Raw genomic sequence first — 23,405 nt, forward strand, 5'->3', positions numbered from 1 at the left:
GAGGATGGACAGAGAGACACAGAGGAGGATGGACAGAGAGACACAGCAGGGGAGGATGGACAGAGAGACACAGCAGGGGAGGATGGACAGAGAGACAGCAGGGGAGGATGGACAGAGAGACACAGGAGAGGATGGACAGAGAGACACAGCAGAGGAGGATGGACAGAGAGACACAGAGGAGGATGGACAGAGAGACACAGCAGGGGAGGATGGACAGAGAGACACAGAGGAGGATGGACAGAGAGACACAGCAGGGGAGGATGGACAGAGAGACACAGCAGGGGAGGATGGACAGAGAGACACAGCAGGGGAGGATGGACAGAGAGACACAGCAGGGGAGGATGGACAGAGAGACACAGCAGGGGAGGATGGACAGAGAGACACAGCAGGGGAGGATGGACAGACAGACACAGCAGGGGAGGATGGACAGAGACACAGCAGGGGAGGATGGACAGAGAGACACAGCAGAGGAGGATGGACAGAGAGACACAGAGGAGGATGGACAGAGAGACACAGCAGGGGAGGATGGACAGAGAGACACAGAGGAGGATGGACAGAGAGACACAGCAGAGGAGGATGGACAGAGAGACACAGAGGAGGATGGACAGAGAGACACAGCAGGGGAGGATGGACAGAGAGACACAGCAGGGGAGGATGGACAGAGACACAGCAGGGGAGGATGGACAGAGAGACACAGCAGAGGAGGATGGACAGAGAGACACAGAGGAGGATGGACAGAGAGACACAGCAGGGGAGGATGGACAGAGAGACACATCAGGGGAGGATGGACAGAGACATAGCAGGGGAGGATGGACAGAGAGACACAGCAGGGGAGGATGAACAGAGAGACACAGCAGGGGAGGATGGACAGAGAGACACAGCAGGGGAGGATGGACAGAGAGACACAGCAGGGGAGGATGGACAGAGAGACACAGGGGAGGATGGACAGAGAGACACAGCAGGGGAGGATGGACAGAGACATAGCAGGGGAGGATGGACAGAGAGACACAGCAGGGGAGGATGGACAGAGAGACACAGCAGGGGAGGATGGACAGAGAGACACAGCAGGGGAGGATGGACAGAGAGACACAGCAGCGGAGGATGGACAGAGAGACACAGGGGAGGATGGACAGAGAGACAGCAGGGGAGGATGGACAGAGAGACACAGCAGGGGAGGATGGACAGAGAGACACAGCAGGGGAGGATGGACAGAGACACAGCAGGGGAGGATGGACAGAGAGACACAGCAGGGGAGGATGGACAGAGAGACAGCAGGGGAGGATGGACAGAGAGACACAGCAGGGGAGGATGGACAGAGAGACAGCAAGGGAGGATGGACAGAGAGACACAGCAGGGGAGGATGGACAGAGAGACACAGCAGAGGAGGATGGACAGAGAGACACAGCAGAGGAGGATGGACAGAGAGACACAGCAGGGGAGGATGGACAGAGAGACACAGAGGAGGATGGACAGAGAGACACAGCAGGGGAGGATGGACAGAGAGACACAGCAGGGGAGGATGGACAGGGAGACAGCAAGGGAGGATGGACAGAGAGACACAGCAGGGGAGGATGGACAGAGAGACACAGCAGGGGAGGATGGACAGAGAGACACAGCAGGGGAGGATGGACAGAGAGACAGCAAGGGAGGATGGACAGAGAGACACAGCAGGGGAGGATGGACAGAGAGACAGCAGGGGAGGATGGACAGAGAGACACAGCAGGGGAGGATGGACAGAGAGACAGCAAGGGAGGATGGACAGAGAGACAGCAAGGGAGGATGGACAGAGAGACACAGCAGGGGAGGATGGACAGAGAGACACAGCAGCGGAGGATGGACAGAGAGACACATCAGGGGAGGATGGCATTTTGGTTCCATGTGTGCTATATAAGTGGCATATGTCATGGTTAAGAAATAGGTCTTTAAAAAAGTAATGTTCAAGCTTATAGCTGAATGGTAGAGAACCCGACTAACACAAGGCCCTGAGTTCCATCCCCAGCCGCACTGGAAAAAACAAAAACAAAAAACAAAAAACAAAATGCAGTGCCCTTGTGAATACCATTTTCAAAAACTGGCAGTCCCTGGAGAAGGAGCCGTGACAAATCTGATGCCACGCGGTGGGGTGGTGGGGTGGAAGCAGGGACCACGGGCAAACCACTCATGATTCACGATTGCTAGGAACTTGTAGTCAGCCTTTCTTTAGTGCCGTGACTGCAGTAAAGCATTAAATTACTACTTGGAGATCTTCATTAGTCATCCTTATAACCAATTCTAAATGCCTGGAAGGCGAGCTCCTTCCCTGCTTTCCTCCCTGTCTCCTTGCTTTCCTTTGTTTCTTTTAGGAATTTTGTTGTTGTTGTTGTTGTTTTTGAGACAGGATCTTATTTTGTATCCCAGGCTGGCCTTGAATTCTTAGAAATTTTCCTGTCTCAGCGTCTCAAGTGCTGTATAAAAGGAATGAGCCCCAACACCTGATTTTTTTAAAAAATCTTTCTCTCTCTCTCTCTCTCTCTCTCTCTCTCTCTCTCTCTCTCTCTCTCTCTCTCTCTCTCTCTCTCTCTCTCTCTGCGTGTGTGTGGCGGGGCTGGTAGTGCTGGGGAGTAAACCCAGGGTTGTAGGGTTGTATGCTCCACGAATCCTCTACCACTGAGCAGCATCCCCAGCCCCACCGGTGTCATGTTAACTCACATAGCAGTTTTGCCTGATTTTTACAACACAGAGAAAACATTAGACGGCCGATGCTCTAGGAAGGTCCTAGAGAAAAAATAAATAAAATTTCTGAGTGCGTACTTGTATTTTTCTACAAAGATAAGGGGCGAAGACTTGCCTGATTGTTGCTGTCTAGAAGAATAATATTGTGTTTCAAAACATCTCAAAGTAAAATGGGCTGTCTTAGTCTGTGTGGGGCCCAGAGATTAACAAATAGAAAAAAGAGGAGGAGAATATCAAGAATACAGAATTAGAAACAGTTCTTGTTAAGTTGGGTTTTTTTTCCCCCTCTCAAACATCTGACCCTTTCCCAGAGTATCTCCTCTTCCCTCGTTAGATCCAGGCACTTGAGCCAGTGAGATGGCTCAGCAGGCGAAGTTCCTTTCTACCAAGGACAACCTGGGTTCACCCTGGGACCCACATGGTGGATGGAGACAACTGACTGTCACAGCTTGTCCTCTGGCCTCCAAACGTATGTGGTGGCACAAGTGACCCCTCCCTCCTTCACACATACAAAGTAAATAGGTAGATGTAAAAGAAAATTCAAAACAAACAATGAGGCCGTCCTCCCTCGTCCTCTCTACCTGGCCTGGGTCTATGTCCCGGTACCTCTCGGGATGTGAAGGCTCCTCTTTGGCTCCCCTTTGGCCTCAGGATCAGTGAAAAGATACAAAATATTTTCCAACTGAAATGCTTTTAATAGCCAAGAGATTGTAGTGTTTTTCAAGAAGTTTTTAGAGGGTTTCCTCTTTATCCCTGTTTTAAAGCACTGTTTGCACTATTTCTGAGCCAGGTTTGGTGGCTGTCATTTCCACACTAGGGACGCTGAGACAGGAGGATCTTGAGTTGTAGTCCTGCCTGAGCTATATAGAGAGAACTTTTCTCAAAACAGAATATCCATTTTTAAAAATTAACGCTACAGAGAGGAAAAATCTGTTTCCCTGTATCACCATGCTAACTTCGGGAATACGAACACTGTTTCCAGGGCTGCAGAGACAGCTCAGCAGTTAAGAGCACTGGCTGTTCCTGCAGAAGACCCAGGTTGGGTTCCCAGCACTCACATGGCAGCTCACAACCAGCTATAATTCCAGTACCAGGGGATCTGACACCCTCTTCTGACCTCCTTGGGTACTAAGCACACACACGGTGCACATACATGCATTCAGGCAAAATGCTTATACACATAAAATAAAAATAAATACATCACTGTTTCCCACCTGGATGAGAATAACTTGCCCACTTTTCCTTCTAAGCCATAATGTCTCCTTTTGTTTTCTCCCGTTAGCACATCCCCCTGCAGACACTGCTGAAGTTCATGGTGGACATTGCTCAGGGAATGGAGTATCTGAGCAACAGGAATTTTCTTCATCGGGATTTAGCAGCTCGAAACTGCATGTAAGAACCTAGACCATCCTGGGGAGGCAGGGTCATTAGACTTTGTGACCTTGAGTTTCATAAATGATGGAGGGCAGATGGCTTAGGGATGGGATGGAGTGCCTCACTTTGGATGGAATTTCTATCACTCTGATTTTGCCTGGGCTCTTCGTTGAGGTTTTTCTATGTCTCTGCCTTGAAGAGCTGGCTAGCATCCAAAACTGTCTTACGATTAGTGTGTTTCTTCTTGTCACTCATCCTGGTGCACTAGGCGCGATCTTTGTGGTCTTTTCCAAAGGCCATCAGCTAGCTTTGGTCCTATATCTAAGCCAGCTAACCATAGTTTAACTCTAGTGACAATAATGGACACCCTAAAGACTGTTTCATCAAGCCTTTCTTGACACACAAAGCTCTTTCCTCCCAGAGAGCAAGAGATAGTATATGCTAGACCTAAATATGAGTGAGCATGGCCTGAGAATACAGATTCCACTGCCTCCAATATCATATTCCAAAGTGGTAGCTGTTTTCAGGTTTTTACATTAGCATGACAAAGAGAAGCATAAATCACCACACTTCCAGACATGTTGGAAGCATCAGGTAGGTGGGTTACAGCCACGTAGATGAACTTCTGCTATAAACCTCAGATGCTATCAGATGAGACTTTTGGCGTTGGTTGGTGGAAAGCTGTTTGCTGAGTTAATACCTCCAGAGGTTTGGTCTGATAATCGCAGGACATTAGGTCAGACACAGAGGTGGGCAGAGAATGGCAATTTAGTGAGCTAGAGATAGCTCGAGATATATTGTAACGAGACCCCGCCCTGCGACATTCCAAGCCCTCTGCAATCACTGAGCTTCGAGCCAGATAATCAGCCTTCTAGAAGAGTCGATGTGAGGCACAGTTTCTATCCAGGAACTTGCAGTCACATCTACCCCACACCTGCGATAAAATTGGTGCCTTGGATACCTAGCAGCTTTTCTGTCACAGCAGATGACAGATGATAAGAATTTACATAAGAATTCTGGACTTGAATTCTCTCCATTTCTTTACTATGCTTCAACAGAGCCATCACCTGATGGCAATCTTTAAACACCATAACTCTTTCTTGACTTTAACTTCCCCGTTGTGAGAAGAGGGAGTGACCCATGTGTGTTTTTCTTGGTCACAGATTTGACAGTAGATGGCCCCTCACACTTCTCAACCGCATCCCCTTCCCCTTTTACTTCAGTTTTGAAAACTCCAGGGGATTTTGGGGTTTGTTACTGCTTTTCATCTGTGGCTAGAGAATCATGAGATGTTAGTTTTCTTTTAATATTTCCTTCATGTTTTTCCTGCCATGTAGGAGGACCGCCTGTCTAGTTTGCCCTGAACTGAAAGTGTGGGACTTTAGGGTGTGCATACCTGTACTCCCCACACTCAGAAGATGGAGATGGGAGATCCACAGTTCAATCATCCTCAACTGCACGGCATGTTCCAGGCTAACCTGGGCTACATGATACTCTGTCATTAAAAATAACAAAGTTAATGTCAGGCAAACAAGTAGCTCAGTCTCCTTCGTTCCCTGTCTCCTCGCTGTCTTCTCTCTCTTCCTTCTCTTCCTGCTTGTTTAGGACCATTTTACTAGCTTGAGCTATGGTTGCAATTTATTTCCCTTCAGTTTTCTAGTTTGTTCCTCCAACAGCTGGCCACATTAGCAAGAAATCCTTCAGCTGCATCTTTCATTGTGTGCTTCCCACACCTCCCAGGCTTCACCTCCTCTTGTGTCTCCCCTCCACGAGGCCTTGCTTAGTCCACAAGGCCAGTGCTGCTTCCAGACACGAGGCAGGATGGCCATGGCATGATGCCAGCCACAAAAGGATCAGGAGGAGATGATGTTTCTTCTACACCTCTTCTGCCACTTCTCTGTCCCCCACCCCACCACCAGTGCTTCCATCCACTGTGCCTGGGTGCCTTTGCTGGACCAGCCTCACACAGACCAGAGTGATGGAATACAGAGATGCCTAGTCCCTATTATTTGCTGTGTCTTTGATCTTAAAGCAGCCCCTTACTCTAAACTCATGGGCTCCATGTCTTCTCCTTCCTTCCTTCCTTCCTTCCTTCCTTCCTTCCTTCCTTCCTTCCTTCCTTCTTCCCTCCCTCCCTCCTTCCCTCCCTCCCTCCCTCACTCCCTCCCTCTCTCCATCCCTCCCTTCCTCCCTTCCTTCCTTCTCTCTTCTTGCTCCTTCCCTTCCTCTCCTCTTCATGAATCCCAGGCTGGCCTTGAACTTGCCAAACAGCTGAGGATGACATTGAGCCTTCTCTCTTCCTGCCTCCACCTCCCAAGCGCTAGGAGTAAAAGTATGCACCACCATTCCCATTTCTGCTGTGCTGGGAAGCAAAGCAAGCACAGTTAGAACTGATCCACATCTATAACTTCCCTATGTCTTTAGTTGCTTTTCATGCATTTGATGCAGACCTGGGATTAAATGCTCTCCTCCTGAGGTTGCTGAGGACCTGAATTCATTCGTCACAGGTTACGAGATGACATGACAGTCTGTGTAGCAGACTTTGGCCTCTCTAAGAAGATTTACAGTGGTGATTATTACCGCCAAGGCCGCATTGCCAAAATGCCTGTGAAGTGGATCGCCATAGAGAGCCTGGCAGACCGAGTCTACACAAGCAAAAGTGACGTGGTATGTGCACAACTTTATTTGACAAAGGTGGGGACACACTGAAGGCAATGGCTGAGAGTGATGATTACGCTCTGATAAACTGAGGGTTGGCAACATGCTCGGACCATGCTTTAATGTAACTCATTTACTCACTTGTTTGCTTTTTGTGGTCCTGGAATTGACCCTAGGACCTCGCACATGCTATGAGAGCTTTCTAATATAATTTCTCAACCTCGCTCTTCCATACTTTTAAGACTTAATGTTATTTTAATTATGTGTATAAGTATGTGTATCTGCACATGTATGCAGGTGTTCTCAGAGGCCAGAGGCATCAGATGCCCTGGAGCCTGAGCCAATCACAGGTGATTATGAGTCAAAATGGATGTTCTTAACCACTGAGCCATCTCTCCAGCCCCCTTTACTTTTTATTAATTTTTATATGTATGGATGTTTGGCCTACGTGTATACCTGTGCATCATGTGTGTGCCTAGGGCCCATGGAGGCAGAAGACTGCCAGATCCCCTGGAACTAGAATTACTGATGGTTATGAACCCCCATGTGGGTGCTGGAAATTGAACCCAGGTGATCTAGAAGAGCAGACGGTGATCATAATCACTGAGCCACTTCTACAGTCCTCTATGCCTTTTTTTTTTTTTGAAGCAGGATCTACCTATGTAACCTAGAAAGTCCTTGAACTCCCCGACCTCCTGCTTCAGCCTCCTCAGCAGCTGGAGTTACAAATGTGCACCATTAAACCTGACTTTTATATCTTGTAGAAGCTTTAATTCCGGCCCAGTAGATTGTGGTGAAGGGCTCACATCCAGAAACCTATGCTCCACATATGACCTGCAGAGATTGCCCTGTTTCTTTCCTACAAATGAATGACTTGTTGCCCATAACTAAGATAGTCACATTAGATTGAATGAGTTCATTGGCGGCCTTTGGAACCCATCTGCTCCATAGAAGATGCTGTGTAGTTACACCCTTGATCCAAGCTTGGGGGAAGAAAGCACTCCACAGCGAGAGGATAACAGCGAAATGAGCAGTGTTGATATGGGATGGGGTTCTATCTGCCTTTAGCCAAGTTTCCCAGAATAGCGTTGGTACAGATGGGGAACTATGGGGCTTCACCCCCCTGTGTTGTTGTGTTGGGAGAACAGTGGGCCTCAGGCATAATTACCAGCTTTGTGCTTCGTCACCAGAGCTTTAAGGAAATGACCTTTCCCCATGAAAACATCCATTCAGCCTTCGTGGAAAGACTTCTGTCCTAACTTCTTGTGGCTTTGTTCTCAGTGGGCTTTTGGCGTGACCATGTGGGAAATAGCCACACGGGGAATGACTCCCTACCCTGGAGTCCAGAACCATGAGATGTACGATTACCTTCTCCATGGCCACAGGCTGAAGCAGCCGGAGGACTGCCTGGATGAACTGTAAGTGAGCATCTGTGTGTCATCGGGCTTTCTGCGTGGGAGCGGCTACCTGACTGTGCAGTGACCCAGGAGCCACAGGCATGGCTAGGGCAAGTAGGTCCCGCTGTTAGCCAGGAGAGCCCGTGCAGAGAGCGCCGCTCACGGAAGCCTCAGGCCAGCAGGCATTCCTGATGCAGGTGGTAGTGTATGCCCAGCTCCTGTGAGCCCACTGTGACTCACTTATCCAAAAGGTCTCAACCTCCATCAATGGGCACAGTCAAGACAAGGTACCAGTATATGTTTCCAAACAACGTAAGAACCACTAGGAAGTAGATGGTGCCAATAAATAGGCTTGCTTTATAGTTTTTGAGGTACTGGGATCCTTTAGCTCTTACTCACTTTGAACCCGGTCCTCCTTTTTCTCTATGTTCTCAAACATACTGGTCACACGCAGGAACCTGGACCAGGACCTTTGGGAGTAAACTGGCTCTTGGAATGGCTTGGGAAGGATTCTGCCAATGCAGTTGCTTAGCCCTGTGCCTAGAGGCTACGGTGCTGTTGGCACAAAGTGGACCTAGAAATTCTGTTTTTAAAATGTTCTCTGGAGACCTGTGCTTGTTCAGGTGCGAACTGTCCCAACTCCCACCACAAAGCACAGCCGATCAAGACAGGCCTCTCTATCTTCAGTGCCATGCATCATAGAAGGAGACCCAGGTGTTGGAGCTGGACACACATGTATGGCCACAGAAGCTAGCTTAAGCTCTCTCTCCCTCGTATCATGAGCAACTTAATATATGTTCTTCGGAGAACTGTGGCTCTTGACAAAAGCAACCAAAGTGGGGAGGGGTTTATCTCAGCTCACAGTTCAAGGTACTGTCCATCGCGGTAGGGAGGTCAAGGCGACAGGACCTTGACATAGCTGGTCGCATTACATCCACAATAGGGAACAGAGAGTAGGGAATTCTTGCTGTTCCTCAGCCCCTTTCTCATACAGTCCAGGATCACCAGCCTAGGGAATGGTTCCACCCACAGTTAAGACGAATCATCCCGTGCCGGTTAAGGTAATCGATATCATCTCTCACAGCCATGCTCCTAGGCTCATCTCCCAGATGATATGGAGTCTGACAAGTGGATAACGCTAACCATCATGGTGCGTTTGCATGTGTGGGGTGTACACCTGTGTATCATACACATGCACATATGTGGAGACTGAGATTGGTGTCCTCCTCAATTGATCTCCACTTTTATCTACTGAGGCAGGGTCTCTGGCTGAACCTGGAGCTCAGGGATTTGACTTGTCTAGCAAGCTGGCTTGTCCCCAAGCATCCCGACTCTTCACATTCTGATGACTGGGAATGTAGGCGAGCCACTTCAACTGTAGGCATGCTGAGGATCCAAATTCTGGTCCTCAGGCCTGTGGACGCAAGTGTTTTATCCACTGAACCGTCTTCCCAGCCTCGTTATTCCAGTTTGATCTCCCCAAGCACTCTGAGCTTTTCAAGACAATGTCTTGCAGTGGTGACATACAGGGTTTTTTTGTTGTTTTTTTGTTTAGTTTTGGGTTTTTTTTGTTTTGTTTTTGTTGTTTTGTTTTGTTTTTTTCAAGACAGGGTTTCACTGTACTTTTAGAGCCTGTCCTGGAACTAGCTCTTGTAGACCAGGCTGGCCTCAAACTCACAGAGATCGGCCTGCCTCTGCCTCGTGAGTGCTGGGATTAAAGGCATGCGCCACTACCGCCTTGATGGTGAGGTTCCTTTAAGGACCATGGGCTTGGGATATTCTCATCATATTTAGTAAGAACATTATAAAAACATAGGCCTGAAGTAGCTCTGTCATGGAGCAGCATGTGGGATGCTGGTGCCAGCGAGTATATGCAAGACCCTCAGGCCCATCCCAAGCTCTGTCCCTGCTGCCCCATTCTGCACACAGGGCTAGATCACCTTGTGCACAACACCCTAGGTCCATCTATGGCTCAGACTCGAAACCAAACACAAGGAAGATTGTTTTGTTCCCAGCCACAGCCCACTTTGTGGTTGAAGAAATCTAATACTGAGCAGAAACAAAGGCTGTAAGTCTCTTGAAAACATCTTAAAAGTCCTGATTCGATTCGTTCTAGGGTTTCACGGTAGTTTTATAAAGGGCTGTGTTAATGAAATGTTGGCTTCTGGAAATGAGGAAGCTTTCCTATGTAGCCACACTGCCCAGGAAGTTTTGTTGTGGTTTCTTTCTGAGCCATTCCCCTGCACCAGCAGAAGCTGACATTAGCAAAGGTCAGTCTGGGTCTGAGTGAGGTCTAAGCTGTGTCACACTGTGGTTTTTATATGTTTCACTTCAGACTAAAACAAGAGACTGCTGAGCTAGTGTTCTCTGAGAACACTTTTAGGTGGCAGAGACAGAGTCAGCTCCCCTCCTATGGCGGGGGGACCCAGGTGGTTGTGGCAGGCTACAGTCCCCATGTTCCTAATGGCTGCATGCCCCGGGCTTTCAGATGCGCTGTGGTCATCAGTCTGGTGAAGCAGGCTTTATTCCTGAGTCTTAAGTGTATGCCGGCAAGCAATAGCATCTCCCAAAGAGGCTTCTGTGCTTCCTGTTCTGGGACATTCTTTTTTTAAAAGAAAACACAAAATGAATATTCTGAACTTCTCAGAGTCCGAGCCTGGCTGGGATGAATGCACTCCTGTGTGCAGCTACTCTTTGGCTTCTTCGAGCTATCCGAAATGTAGCTACATCCACTGGGAATGTAGTTCAGTGGTGAGGGAGCTCACCTAGCTTGCACAAGTTCTTATGTTCAGTCTCCGGTACTGTAAAATAAAGAGATAAGAGAGTGAGGAAAAGATCCAGGAAAGGAAGGAGACGCGGGGGTGGGGGTAGACAGATCTCAGTCACAGAGCTCCTTGGTCCCTACTCTCCAAGCCTGCTCCTCAGAGGGTCACCTCTCCTCACACTGTCTCTTCTGTCATGGAGGGGGACCAGACTGTCGTCAGTCTTGCTTCCTGCTACCCAGGGTGCCACTTTCTGCTATGCTTCGATCAACTTCTATAGGACATTTCCCTAAGCTGAGCTCTTTATGACCTCCCTGGCATCCTCAGAGCCTTCCTCACCAGCTGTCTACAGTGCTCCATGGCACGAGAACCCTTCCTTCATCCTCTGGCAGTCTTATTCCCCACAGGATCCTGTTGGCCAGCAGTTATTCTTCAGAGCCTAGAATTCCTTTCCTCACTGGGCATGGTAGCACACACTTTTAATCCTAGCAGAGGCAGGCTGATCTCTGAGTTTGAGGTGAGCCTGGTCTATATAGTAAGTTTCAAGATCCAAGTACTACATTACAAGAACCTGTCTTGGAAAAAAAAGGAAGGGAAGAAGGGAGGGAGGGAAGGAGGGAGGGACAGAGGGAGGGAGGGAAAGAAAGAAACAAAATCGGAAGGAAGGAAGGAAAACAGGGCTGAAGAGGTATCTCTCACCAATTACACTGGTTATTATAGAACAAAACTGCTTATTCTTCAAGGGGACCTGGGTTCAATTCCCAGCACTCACATGGTAGTTACCAACAGTCTGTAACTCCAGTTTCAGGGCATCTGACACCCTTTTCTGGCTTTTGTGGGCAGTGCACACATACAGTACACAGACATTCATTCAGGAAAAAAAACACCCGTATGTTATACCTATAAAGTGAGAATAAATAAAGCTTTAAAAAACAAACAAGCATCCCCATCTCCTTTCTCTCCCATTGCTGACACTGACATCACAGAAACCAGGGATTTCATTCCCATCAAAATGATATTGTAACATAAATACAGTGTACAGGGCAGAACCTTCAACCCCCTTCCCCAAGGGTTCTCCTCCATTGCTTAGACAGCAGCCAAAGAGATTCTCAAATATTATAATCACAAGCTGGGGTAGCTCTGTGGTAGAGAACTTGCCTAGTATGCACAGGCCCTGGTACCATCCTAAGTACACAGACAGATAATTACAATTATAACCTGGTAATGGATTGCTTCTGGATACCATCTTCCTGTGGTCTCCTAGCCCCTTATCATATCTTTGAAAGTCATATTTAAGATGGGCATAGTGAGGTATGCCTGTTCAGGAAGGTCAAAAGTTTGAGGCTATGCAACAAGGTCCTTCTCATATATCCTATATATACATACATATATACATATACACACACATATATATGTAATATATATCACACTTATATTCTCATAAAGTATTAGACATGAAAAGGAAAATAAATTTCACGATAGCACTGCTACTTTTTTCTATAAAGATGGGTCACTTAGCGCTTTCTTCTAAGACGTGGAGTAAGAGGAAGGGAATTAGCCAGTATGGGAACAGTAATGAAAAGGATGTTATGTCCCTAAGGACTGAATTTCTCAAAGCCCAGCTGAGCAAACAAGTAAGTCCCTCTGTAAAATTGGAGGCCTGCAAATTGATGGATGGTGTGAAAACCTCAAACACAGGGGCAAAAGTTGTTTGCCCCGTCTAAGTGACTAGCTACTGAGAGCGAGTTAGGGAGACTAAAAGGAACTCCTGAGGCAAAGATGGAACAGGACTGTGAGGGAGATGGGTGTCAGGGTGGAGTTCTGGGTTGAGGTCCCACTCTGGAAGTTTCCACATTCCAAAAGCAAGTAACAGTCCTGGTAAATAAGGCTGAACTAGACCAATAAAAGGTCATGTGTGCACGGATGAGATCTGTGTGCTGTGTGAGGACTAACACTTTCTAGGATTAACCCAAGGATCTGTAGATTATATGTAAATGTAAAAATGGAAATTGCACGTTTCTGTTCCTGAGAAACCAGTAATCGGCATGAATCAGATAATTTAGATTCTGGTCAGTTTCCTTTTTTTCTTTTTAAAGATTTATTTATGTGTATATTGTACGTATTCAAAAGGACTACAGTTAGAGATGGTTGTGAGCTGCCATTTGGGTGCTAGGAGTTGAACTCAGGACCTCTGGAAGAGCAGTCAGTGCTCTTAACCTCTGAATCATCCCTCGGGCCTTCAGCTCAGTTTGCTTGTTCAGTGATATTAATATCAATTTCCCAAAGCAGGAAGGATCAAAATGAAATGCTGGCATGACTCTTGCACAGCCCAGTAATTTCCAGTTGTCATATCCTTCCCATGTCCCTCGACTGGCAGAGAGGAGCGTCCCCTGGAGAACTCAGCAGAACAGTCTTGAGGAGCACTTGTGTGGTGGACTCACCCAACCCGACCCTCATTTCTCTGCTTCCCTCTGCTACCTATGAGCCTCGGGCCTGTGCTTTCATTTATTAAGTGCAGTAGCAGAACTGTCAGGAAGATCAGAAGGGAGTGACACACACTACACACCACTCAGTCACCCCTCGTGTGCCACACTCGAGCTCTGGGTCTTCTTACTTAGTTCCCTGCTCCAACTAAACCAGCCCATCTAAATCAGCGTTCTTGGTCACAACCCAGTTTAATGGTATAGACGGGGATTAGCAAACTTGTTTGGTAAGTGTCTTAGCTACTTTTCTATTGCTGTGAAGAGACACAATGACGAAGGCAACTTACAAAAGAAAACATTTAATTGGAGACTTGCTTACAGTTTTAGAGATGAGTCCATGACCGTCCAAAAGCATAAGGCAGAGAGAGAGAGAGAGAGAGAGAGAGAGAGAGAGAGAGAGAGAGAGAGAGAGAGAGACTTCCTCTATCAAGGCCACACCTCCTAGTCCTTCCCTTTAGTCTACCAGCTGCAGACTAAAACATTCAAATAGATGAGCCCGTGGGGACCACTCTCATTTAAATCACCATAGTAAAATACAAATAGTAAATAATTGAGGCTTTGAGGGCCTTTGTAGCCCCCACTCAGTGCTACAATTGTAGCAAAAGCAGTCACAGACAGCAGCACATAACTAGGCATAGCTGTGTTCTAATAAAACTTTATTTACGGAGCAAATGATTAGTTTGATGGACATTAATCCCTTTTATTTGCAAAAGTAGGTATAATTGTGAGGTGCATCTTCTATTTTTAGAAACAGAATTACTGGTTTTTGACAAGGGGCTGAGGAGATGACTTTGTAGGGAAGAGTACTTGCCCAGCACCCATGTAAGAAGCTTGGTATGGCTATGTTCCACCTGAAACCTCAGAGCAGTGAGGGGTGGAGACTTGTGGATTCCTGGGGCTCACTGGACAGCCAGTCTAGCCAAAACAGCAAGCTCCTGGTTCAATGAAAGACCCTCTCTGAAAGGAATGAAGTAGAGAGGGAATAGAGCAATATACCAGGTATCCCACAGCCTCTATATACACATGCACAAATACATATCACACATACACACACACACACACGAAACATTCAAAAAGTTGAATAACCATTTCTCTTCACACAAACCAAAACTCGTTTATTTCCATAAAAGGTGGAATGAATGCTGATTAAAACAGAATGGAGTTAAAGCCTAGGTGAGGAGGAAGGGATGACCTGGGTCTATCCCAGGTGGCACTCACTCGTCTGTCATCCTCAGGTATGACATCATGTACGCTTGCTGGAGTGCTGACCCCTTGGACCGACCCACCTTCTCAACCTTGAGACTGCAGCTGGAAAAGCTCTCCGAGAGCCTGCCTGATGCGCAGGACAAAGAGTCCATCATCTACATCAATACCCAGTTGCTAGAGAGCTGCGAGGGCCTGGCCAACGGGCCCTCCCTCGCTGGGCTGGACATGAACATTGATCCTGACTCCATCATTGCCTCTTGCGCTCCCAGTGCCACCGTCAGCGTGGTCACAGCTGAAGTTCATGAGAACAACCTCCAGGAGGAAAGATACATCTTGAACGGGGTGGGTGAAGAATGGGAAGATGTGGCCTCCACTCCTTTTGCTACAGTCCCCCCTGGAAAGGATGCTGTCTCGCCAGAGGACAAACTCAGCAAAAATGGGATCTCCTGGTCTCACAGCAGCACGCTCCCCTTGGGGAGCCCACCACCAGATGAACTTTTGTTTGCAGATGAGTCCTCTGACGACTCTGAAGTCCCCATGTGAGGCCAACTGAGTGGAGGAGTGACAGGACCAAGTAAATACTGCTGCGTGGGACCTGGTTGTCTTAGCTACTTTCTTATTGCTGTAATGAAACACCATGACCAAGGCAACCTAGAAGAGAAAGGGTTTAATTAGGTTTACAGTTTCAGAGAGTTTGAATCCATGCTTGCAGAAGGAAGGCATGGTGGCAGAAAACAGCTAAGTGCTTACGTCTTGAGTGGCGAGCAAGAGATAGGAAGTACTCTGGGAAATGGCACTGCTCTTTGAAACGTCAAAGCCTGCTCCCAGTGACAAACCTCCTTCAATAAGGCCACACCCCCTAATCCTTCCCAAACAAGTCTACCAACTGGAGACTAAGCATTCAAACCTATGAACCTATGGAGCCATTCCAATTCAAAACGCCACACTGGTTATACCTGATGTTTTGGTATTTGTTTTTCTTACTTCCTCTACTTGTAAAGTCCATGGCCTGACAGTACCAGGTGAATGCTGTCAAGTCAGTTTTCACTATAAACACATAACCAGGGCCTAGAGAGACGGCTCACGGGACTAAGGGTGCCTGCTGTTCTTGCAAAGGACCTAAGTTTAGTTGCCAGTAACTAAATCAGGTGGCTCACGACCACCTGTAACTCCAGATCTCTTGCTCACTTCCGGCCTCTGAGGGCACCTGCACACATGAGACCTGCAGTCACATATAAATCAAAATAAACGCAAAGATAAACAGCAAGGCTTGCAGTGTGGCTCCGCAGCTAAGTGTGTGCTCCACCTGTGGGCTGCCCTGTGTTCCATCCCAGGGCCCCCAAACAGTACAGAATAAAAATACAGAGGCGGGGCGGGGGAGGGGCCAGACAGGGGGAAAGCTGAGTTGGTAAAAGCCTTGACTTATAAGCACGAGGATGTCAATCTGTTCCCCAGAGCCTATGGAACAAAAAGTTGGGTGTGTGGCACATACTTGTAATCTCAGTGCTGGGAAAGTGGAGTCTGGTGGATTTCTGACACTCACAGGGCAGCTTGCCTAGGTGAGTTTCGGGCCAAGTGAGACCCTGTCTCAAAGAAAAATGGTGGACAGCACCTGAGGAGTGATACTTGATGCTGTCCTTTGACCTCCACACACACACACACACACACACACACACACACACACACACACCAGAACATTCATAAGCATGTACACACAAGAAAATATAAATAAAATCATAATATATTTATTTAAAGAGTGAACATATTTGTATATGATGGAAAGAGACAAGGATATTATATTTTAATAAAAGATGACTTATTTCACTGACCTTGCAGATCTTAAACTATATTCCTCAGTGTTAACATTTGTATGGAATCAATGATGCTTTTTTTATAGTCATTTTCTTTTCCACAGTATTAAATGTAAAAGTGTTTGTAAAAGGAAATGCCAGACTTGACCTCATTTTTGACCTTCATGAGAAGCCTGGTATGCCTCCATGAATCGTGCGTCTGATAAAAATGATTTATTTAATGTTTAAGGTTTTTATAACTGATCGTCTGATATGACTTCCTAATAAAATACAAATCAGGAAGGATGTGTCCAGCATGCTTCCGACTCAGAAAGACAGCCGTCACCAGCAGCCCTGATATCTCTGCAAAGGAGCTCCCTTGGTGCCGGCCCTCACCACAGTTCTTATGCCCATTCTTAGTATTGCCTCTGAGAGAAATGGAAAAACCATCTCAGAAGTCTATAGATGAATGGCTGGCAAGAAGGCTCAGTTGGTAAAGGTACTTGTTATCAAGGCTGATGTCCTGAATTTGATCCCCAGGACTGACATGGTGGAAAGAGAACCAACAAAGGTGTCTTCTGACCTCCACATAGACGCCCATACATACACCCACTAAATAAATTAGTAAATAAATAAATGTGATTTTTAAAGAGTACATAAATGAGAAAAATAATAAAGGATTCAAGATGATCTATCCTGAGAAGATTTCAAATCACCTGTGGAAGAGTTTGACAGGTTAGTCGTGTTTCGGTTGGGGAGGTGTCACTCACAGGAGGTGGGCGGGCAGGGCCAGGGCACGGGCTGTAGAGTTCTGCCTTCTTAGTTCCTGGCTGGGCCATCACTGGTGGAGCACTTGCCTTGTTCCCAGCCCTGCATATGCCTGCTCCCTTTCCTGTGTGTCCCTACACCATGGGTTCCAAGGTCATCATGTCTAGACCAGGGCACCAAGGCTTGGGAAGACTGAATAACTTGCTTATGGCCATGTCTAGAAACCGTGAGAGCCAGAATTTAGAACATTTAAGTGAGCACATGGTTTAGAGGTTGTACTAGTAAGTTTCATATTACAACTAAACACTGGAGCAGTGGTTCTCAACCTATGGCTCATGACCCCTTTGGGGTCAAACAACACTTTCACAGGGGTCACCTGTTATGATTCATAACAGGGGTGGTGGTGGCGGCGCACATCTTTAATCCCAGCACTCGGGAGGCAGAGGCAGGTGGATCTCTGTGAGTTCAAGGTCAGCCTGGTCTACAAGAGCTAGTTCCAGGACAGGCTTCAAAGCTACAGTAAAATCCTGTCCGAAAAAAGCAAACAAAAAAATGATTCATAACAGTAGCAAAATTACAGTTATGAGGTAGCAACAACAATTTTATAGTTGAGGGTCACCACAACACGAAGAACTGTATTAAAGAATTACAGCATTAGGAAGGTTGGGAATTACTGCACTAGAGGCAATTAACTTAAAAAAGGAAGAAAAGATAAGGTTTAACTAACATACAATTTGGAAATTACAATCCTAGACAGGCAGCCCCTTGGCTCTGCCTTTGGTGAGGATGGCAGATGGTAAAGGTTGAAGAAACACATGCCTGTGTGCTAACCATTAGCCAGGAAGCAGAGAGGTCAGGGTCCCACAATTACCTTTGGGAGTACTCTTCCAAACACTGAAGGACCTCCACAGATCCCACCTCCCTGGGAACTGTTGTGAAATATTTAAGATGTGTTACATTCATTTATGCCATGGAGTATTTGTTTAATGATGCAAAGATGTGTTGCATTCTTTATGTTGCATCTGTTTAACTCTGTGAAGCTGTGTTACTTTGACTGCCTACAACACCTGATTGGTCTAGTAAAGAGCTGAACAGCCAGTAACTAGGCAGGAGAGAGAAAAAAAGACAAAAACACCAAGGGTCATCCACCCAACCGCACAGCCAGCTACAGAGTAAGGAAAGATATTTAGAATAAAGGAAGGTCAAACAGCCCAGAGACAAAATGTAGTTTAAGTGAAATGGGATAATTTAAATTAGAAAAGCTGGGCCAAGCGAAGGCCAGGCATTCATAAGTAAGAGTAAGTCTCTGTATATTTATATGGGAGCTGGGTGATGAGTAAAACAAAACAAAACAAAAAAACTATAGGGACCCCCTGGGGAACACTCACCCAAATCACAGCACAGTTCTACTCCAAAGTCTCTAGACATTTATTTTATTGGTTTTTCTAGATAGGGTTTCTCTGCAACTTTAGAGCCTGTCCTGGAACTAGCTCTTGTAGACCAGACTGGCCTCAAACTCACAGAGATCCTTCTGCCTCTGCCTGCCGAGTATCGGGATTAAAGGTGTGCACCACCACCACCTGGCTTAGACATTTTATTCAATATATACAAATGTCATTCGCTGCGTGCCAGGCATGGCACTCATTTAATTTCATGGTAGGTACTACGCTATTCCTGCTCCCCAGGTGAGCAGGCTGGGGCTAGAAGAGACTGACTGATTGGGGGCAGTAAACTGATGCCATCCATGGAAACACTGGGCAGATCCAGGGCCCTTGGCATCATCAGAACTGTTGGCTTCAGCCTTGAGAGTGAGCTCACCCAGGCTGCAGCAGCCTTCAGAGTACACGGGGTTCAGGGCTGCAGTCTTTCAAAGCCGAGTCCTGGCTCCAGCGGCCAGGCCAGGATCCCCATCTCCAGTGTGACTCCTCTGTCACTCTCCGAAGGTTCTGAGAAGCTTAGATGAATCTGCACCCTTGTCACATGACAACATCACATTTTATTAGTGAAGAGAAAAACGGGAAATCATAGCTCAGGTCAGTTGTCTCTGTGGTTTCCTTGTCATGACCTTAACACACCCACACACACACACACACACCCCGTTCAATCCCTCTTCCCTTTCTTCAGCGGGACTCCCAGAGCTCAGCCCAGTGTTTGGCTGTGGATCTCTGCATCTGCTTCCCACTTGACACTCTCCGGTGGAGAGTGAACACCAGACAAACACATAGTATGCATACGTACATGCAGACTAACACACACACACACACACACACAAAACCAACTCTCATACACATAAGTAAAAACACACAAATATTTTAGAATCATTTAAGAGATGAAGAGCTAGCTAAGTCGTTAGAGAGCTTGCTACTCTTTCAGAAGACCTGAGATCCATTCTCAGCACCCATGCCAAGCATCTCATAAGTGCCTGCAACTCCAGCTCTAGGAGAATCTAACTCCCTGGCCTCCAGGACCATCTGAATGCAATTTTACACACATATACACACACACCAATAAAAATAAATCTTAAAGGTTCATGTTTTAAAAATATTTCTAAAAATATTTTTACATATGTATTACTGGAATTTTGTGACTGGTTTTAAAAATGAATAAAACACATTTTTGTTTGTTTTGCTTTTCAAGACAGCATTTACCTGTTTAATAGCCTTGGCTGTCCTGGGACTCCCTTTGCCTCAAACTCACAGAGATCCGCCTACCTCTGCCTGCTGAGTGCTGGGATTAACGGTATGCTCCACCACTGCCAGGCTAATAAAACACCTTTTAACAGTTGTGCAAAATCTCTTCTTGTTGGTACCAATAAGAGTGTGATGAATTTGGGCCAGTGAGATGGTTCAGGGGCAAAGGTGCTTGCCAACAAGCCTGGCTACCTGAGTTCAATCCGAAGGCCCCAAAATCTGCAGGGTAGAAAGGAAGAACTGACCTTGTGAGTTGTCCTCTGACCTCTGCACAAGGGCAGTGGCACATGCTCATACACAGATACAAACACACATGCACACATTCATACACATGTGTGTGTATGTCCAGGCACACACACATGGTAATCAACACTGTTAAAGAGTTTGAAGAGCGTTAGAAAGATGAGTCCTCAGTGGAGAACAGTGGCTGCCCTTGCACAGGACCCGAGTTCAGCCCCTGCATCCACATGATGGCTCACAGCCATGGCTAATCCTAGCTCCAAGGGATCCAAAGTTTTTGCTGGTACCAGACACACAATTAAAACAATTTTTTATTGAAGCTTGATTCAGGATCAAGAATGGCTAGTTTAAACAACAAAAACATACAAAAAAGGGATGTGCATATCTGTCAGAAAGTTTCCTATAAATTTAATATTAAGTATCTAAGCTATTATACCTTGGATTTGTAAAAAGTATATAATGAAGCCGGGCGGTGGTGGCGCACGCCTTTAATCCCAGCACTCGGGAGGCAGAGGCAGGTGGATCTCTGTGAGTTCGAGACCAGCCTGGTCTACAAGAGCTAGTTCCAGGACAGGCTCCAAAGCCACAGAGAAACCCTGTCTCGAAAAACCAAAAAAAAAAAAAAAAAAAAAAAAAAAGTATATAATGAATAGTTAATCAAATGCCCTGCCACACCCCAGATCTACCCAGGTGACTCTGTTCTCCATGTGACCTGGATCAGTGCTGCCGTGGTGATGTCAGGGTGAGCAAGCCAGGGCTTCTGGCTTTTCTTGAGCAATCAACAAACACAGCAGAGATGTTTGATCCATCCAGCTACACAGCCAAGGCCTTGGCCTTGGTAGTGTTCCAAAGTGATGTGTTGTCGTAGATGAAGCTGGACCACTGCAATGAGAAGTGAACTTCTTCCAGCAAGATGTCCTTTAATCCCAACACTCAGGGAGGCAGAGGCAGAGACTCTGTGAGTTTGAGTCCAGCCTGGTCTACAGAGTAAGTTCCAGACAGCCAGGACCACACAGAGAAACTGTGTTGTAGAAAACAAGAAGAAGAAGAAGAAGAAGAAGAAGAAGAAGAAGAAGAAGAAGAAGAAGAAGAAGAAGAAGAAGAGGAGGAGGAGGAGGAGGAGGAGGAGGAGGAGGAGGAGGAGGAGGAGGAGGAGGAGGAGGAAGAAGAAGAAGAAGAAGAAGAAGAAGAAGAAGAAGAAGAAGAAGAAGAAGAAGAAGAAGAAGAAGAAGAAGAAGAAGACCTAATTACTAGTATTGTTCAAGGGGATTTTGGCCCTGGTCAAAAAAACCTCTCACAGTTTACATAGGCTTTTAGCTATCATCCCATAGTCCTATGTAAACTTTAATCTGCAGGTGGCTATTAGGTACCTCCCGCCACTCCCAAATTACATTTCCTGAGCAATCAAGTGAGTTTTATAGACTCAAAGAACTATGTTTACAGCAATGGTTACACTTCTGGGGCTGGCAAAAGGGATCAGCATTAAGAGCACTGGTTACTCTTCCCGAAGACCAGAGCTGGATTCCCAGCATCCACATGGTGGCTCACAACTGTCTGTAACTCCACAGGCTCTGACGCCCTCTTCTGGCCTTCACAGGGACTGCACACATCTGGCACAGACATACAAGAAGACTGAACATACAAAATAAATAAATCTTAAAATTAAATTAAAGGTACACTCTATGAAGTAAACAGATGTAGTTTCAGTATCTTAAAGCAAGCAGGATTCTCTCTCTGGGAAGCTGGCAATCAGGGTCATTCCTAGAGGGAGTCTGTCAGGAAAACGGGGGTTAATGAGTAAGGAGCCCTAATAAGAGAGCTTCAAAAGATATAGCCTCAGCAAACGTTAATTCTAATAAAATCAGAAACACAACTCTATTTGTTTTAGTTTTCTAAATTGTCTAGACAAAACCTGTTAGTAGCTACCAGTTCAAAGTTATATCTGAGTAACAATTAAGGCAGACCCCGTTAGCTAAATTCCTTATTTCTATGTAACACTATTTTCCAAGTAAGTTTGTTAGGAATGCGTATGTAATCAATGTTATTATACTTCCCCCTTCACTACCATGACTCAGCACATTTAAACCTCCTGCCTGAGGACCTAGGGTCTGTGGGGTTCTCAGCCATAGCCTTGAACGCTAGCCTTGACTGTTAGTGGAGACCGCTAACTTTCGCAAATTCCCATACTGTCTTCTGCATCAACCATAGAGCTTTCCTGTTGTCTGTGTGTATGCTCAGGTCCCTTTCCAAAGTGGCTGCTATGGTGAAAACCTAGAGAGGAAACAAGCCGGGTCCTTGTCTTCTGCTTAGCTCAGATTAGGGCCGGGAGGTCAAGAGGATAGGGAAACAAACACCAGAAACATTGCGATCTGTAGGGTGAGGCTTGTCTGGCTGGCCTTTTCTTCCTTCCTTCCTTCCTTCCTTCCTTCCTTCCTTCCTTCCTTCCTTCCTTTCCTTTCCTTTCTTTTCATTTTGTTCTTGCTCTAGCTCTTCCCTTTCTTAATGAGAGATGTAAGGGCCTTTTTGTGGAGGGGGCTGGATAAAGTGCTGGCCCATGTGGTCAGAAGAAAGGGCTGTCTCAAGGCTATTCATGCCAGGTTTCCGTGGGCAAGACACCAATACCTCCTGTTACAGAACCCGCATAGGAAGAGAATGCGGCAGTCTTTGAAAGAACTCCATCCGTCCTTGCAAACTGGCTTGAGGGTCTTCCTAATCTGAGGCTTCATTCATTATACAGTGCACGGCCATTTGTCATAGCAGAAACCCCACCCCTGACGTACTGTCAAGTTGTCTTCTAAGTACTTAGACCCACAGATTAGAGCTGCTCTCGACCTTGCTCGGGGAAACTCCTTTTCACGCTAGCCTGCTGTCAACGCAGTGATTTGGAACTGCTAAAGAGCTGAGAATGACTGTTGAACACTGGGTCCTCTGGGAACATTTCTATCAGGGTGGAAAAGTGCAAGAGCTGAGGGATCAGGGCGGGGTTGCTGTGAAACACTGTCTTCTAAACAGGACGTGGTTACTGTACTCGCAAACTCCCAACCCCAACCGCTGTGGTCACCTACACAGGAGCAAGTCAGTCAACATTCCAGCACGGATGATGAGGGGCTCATGAGGCCCCACCCCTTGTTGAGGAGCTGCTGGCAGTTGGGCTGCTGGAGGAGGGGGTGCCACTTTTCTTCAGCCATGCGGCCATCAGTAGGTTGCCCACGCTCTGGTAGGTGGCCCCATGCCAATGCACGCACAGGCAGCATAACTGGGACTCTGTGTTCTTTTTTTTTTTTAAGGAGAGGACAAGAAGGAGGGAAGGAGATGTGCTGGAGGG

The 23,405-nt window shown here is 46.7% G+C and overlaps 1 protein-coding gene across 1 annotated transcript in view; it reads left to right on the forward strand.

Moving 5' to 3' along the window:
- The window catches only part of Mertk (MER proto-oncogene, tyrosine kinase), a 102,930-nt gene extending 86,245 nt beyond the window's left edge, over positions 1 to 16,685 (forward strand). Inside the window, exons 16-19 of the mRNA XM_075962114.1 lie at positions 3,995 to 4,104; positions 6,594 to 6,753; positions 8,026 to 8,162; positions 14,622 to 16,685. Of these exons, the coding sequence (XP_075818229.1) occupies positions 3,995 to 4,104; positions 6,594 to 6,753; positions 8,026 to 8,162; positions 14,622 to 15,135 (921 nt within the window). The 3' untranslated portion in view covers positions 15,136 to 16,685. The remainder of the gene's footprint in view (positions 1 to 3,994; positions 4,105 to 6,593; positions 6,754 to 8,025; positions 8,163 to 14,621) is intronic.
- Positions 16,686 to 23,405: the final 6,720 nt, after the last annotated feature.

Source organism: Microtus pennsylvanicus, chromosome 2 (assembly GCF_037038515.1).
Source record: "Microtus pennsylvanicus isolate mMicPen1 chromosome 2, mMicPen1.hap1, whole genome shotgun sequence".
Taxonomy (NCBI): domain Eukaryota; kingdom Metazoa; phylum Chordata; class Mammalia; order Rodentia; family Cricetidae; genus Microtus; species Microtus pennsylvanicus.